This window comes from Micropterus salmoides, unplaced genomic scaffold, assembly GCF_014851395.1.
Source record: "Micropterus salmoides isolate LMB-PRFRI ecotype aquatic unplaced genomic scaffold, ASM1485139v1 Ms_hic_scaffold_17, whole genome shotgun sequence".
Taxonomy (NCBI): domain Eukaryota; kingdom Metazoa; phylum Chordata; class Actinopteri; order Centrarchiformes; family Centrarchidae; genus Micropterus; species Micropterus salmoides.
In genome coordinates, this window is record NW_024040817.1 from 32751713 (window position 1) to 32754155 (window position 2443).

Consider the following 2443-nt stretch of genomic DNA (forward strand, 5'->3'; position numbering starts at 1 on the left):
GATATTCTAATTATATGACCAGCACCTGTATGTAAAACCACTGCACACTTCCTGTCCAGCGCCAACCCGCAGAGAGCAACAAGCTAGTGAACAGTTGTGCGTTTAGCAGCTAAAGAGCCAGATGTTGACCAAACCAGAATGTGATCTCACTACAAGAGCTAAAAAGGCGAATATTGGACAAAACTGATATGTTGTGTTTACAGCTTGCTTGATGCCCCAAGAGGCCAAAACACATTCATGCAGCTTTAACAACATTTTATTATAAACAATTTTAGTTGTAAAAATGTCACATCTTAAATTAACAAGTTTTGTAAAGCATTAAAGTTCTTCATTCTTGACCTTGGAAAATGTAGTTTAACAAAAGAAATTCCTATGGTCATCTTACAAGCTCTTTCTGCAGCTTTCAGCTGTACCACGTTGTTTTTTTATCTGTAGAAGATCATCTATGACAAGTGAGCTACACTACTTCCAAGAAAACTGAGTGAAGACTGAGACACAACTGAAAGCTTTGGGGGAAAGGCCCAGTGAGGCGTTTGCTCCATGTGTTATACATGTGTTGAGAAAGCATCCAACCATCTGAAATCAGCACTGGCAGACATGAGAGCAAATGCATGTGGGGGAATGGACAAGGTGGGCTGGATTTCTTTTCAGGAGTCCTCCTTCTCTTGATACCTGTAACATGGAAATCACAAAATGATCACGCAGCAGCACAAAATGCTGCAATCAAGTTCCTTAACATAAAGTGTTCATATTGATTACCTGCAGTTTACACAGGTGAAGAAGACAGTCTGTCCTTCATCTGCAGACCTCATCTGCCTGGTGTGGTAAATCATCCCTTCTTTATTACAACGAGAGCAGCGTCTGTCAATCTAAAGGGAGCAGGTAACCTCATTAACACAGTGTACAGTTGTTACCGTCAACAGCAGTCAGTGAGTAGCAGACAAGACTGGTCTTACCACAGGTCCCTTCAGTTCAGAGTCCTCCTCGTCCTCTAGAGCCACTGACGACTGCTCCACAGGGTTGAAGATGACTGTAGAGCGGATCTCATGGCCCGAGATCTCTGGACAATAAAATACATGAATGGGATAATCAATCTAAATCTATATTCCCAAACGAAAATTGTTCACAGTGAGGTGTGTGGATTACAAACTATCTGAATGGATAAATACCAGCAGAGGAAAGTAAGAAAATAGGTTTTTGTAATTTGTTTAACCAACCCTCTAAATGTGAGCTTCTCTGCTCCTATGATTCAATAGAAACGTCTCCAGTCATCACACTCATCGACTGTGATAACATATTCCTTTATTAATCCCTGTAGGGAAATTGGTGTTGGCACAGCAGCACACAGGAATGGTAAAGAACAAAAATGCAATAAAAGTAGAATCAGTAAGCATTCTTGCATCGATATAATATACAAACTGTATACACACCACATACAATCAATATGTCATTAACATTCTATGTAACTGGGATGGGGTGTTCAGAGAGTGTGCAGGACATGACAAAAAGTTGGTACCTGTTACAGGGATGCAGAAGGAGCAGCGGGGACAGCGGACTGTGTCCTGCATTCCTGGAAGAGGAAGAATGTTCCCACATTCTGGGCAGAAATTGGGATCACCACCAAAACACGACATCTCTGCAGAAAAGGAGCAGTGGTACTGTAGACTAAATTACAGTCACTGTTAAACACAATATACAATAGCTGTTGTTTTTTTACAATGCACACAAACATAACTGCCATAATTAAATGGCTGGCTGTAGTTCTTGTTGGCAGATCTGTCAGTTCCTTTTCAAAAGGCATGAAGGTGAGGTGACACGTTTGCTTAACTTCACAGATTGTTCTGTGAGATATTATGACTTTCCAAATAAATTTAAAATAATAACATTGCGTGTCCATAACAAATTAAAGCACAAAAGAACTGCACAACATGTAACTGAGTACGTCCCTTAAGCACGTGAGAATAAATGGACCCAATCTCTAACAGCTGACGGTCTATTCAACTTTAAATAAATCAAACATTAGCTTTCAGAGCAGAATTTAGTTACCTACCTGTTTAATGATGTTACCACGCACAAATAATACGCATTTTAGGAGAAAATATTAAACGTTGCCTGTCTGTAATGTTAGTGTGCAATTAGCATCTTAGTATCGGTTACACTCTGCAGGGTCTTTCAACTCTTCACCGTCGCAGACTGAGACGTCATATGGGTAGGCGTCGTGGTAAAAACAATTTCTCTTGTAGTTTAGGTATCTTCATTGCTAAAACTCATTTTAAACCAACAGTATTAGCACTTCAAGCAACCGTATATATTTGTTACATTTTTAAAGTTCATATTTGAAAAGTGAACTGGTTTAACAGGCGAGCTGATTCGCTGATTCAATTACTTTTGGGGCCTTTCTCAAACCGGACCCTTTCCACTCCGTCACGGAACGGAGGGGGTG

At 40.2% G+C, this 2443-nt stretch overlaps 1 protein-coding gene across 1 annotated transcript; it reads right to left on the reverse strand.

The window, feature by feature from the left end:
* Window positions 1-238: 238 nt before the first annotated feature.
* Window positions 239-2206, reverse strand: polr1h (RNA polymerase I subunit H). Its single transcript, XM_038725783.1, has 5 exons — window positions 2051-2206; window positions 1517-1636; window positions 957-1060; window positions 760-869; window positions 239-672 (listed from the first exon to the last, which is right to left on the reverse strand). Exons 2-5 carry the CDS (start codon window positions 1632-1634, stop codon window positions 648-650), a joined length of 357 nt encoding a protein of 118 aa, XP_038581711.1. The 5' UTR covers window positions 1635-1636; window positions 2051-2206; the 3' UTR covers window positions 239-647.
* Window positions 2207-2443: the final 237 nt, after the last annotated feature.

What these genes read in the sequence shown, in the direction of transcription:
- polr1h (XM_038725783.1), bottom strand. Translation starts at nt 1,634, where the DNA reads ATGTCGTGTTTTGGTGGTGATCCCAATTTCTGCCCAGAATGTGGGAAC. An exon ending in CTGAACTGAAGGGACCTGTG is followed by an intron (nt 870 to 956) that starts GTAAGACCAGTC and finishes TGCTCCCTTTAG; the next exon opens with ATTGACAGACGCTGCTCTCG. An exon ending in TTCACCTGTGTAAACTGCAG is followed by an intron (nt 673 to 759) that starts GTAATCAATATG and finishes TCCATGTTACAG; the next exon opens with GTATCAAGAGAAGGAGGACT.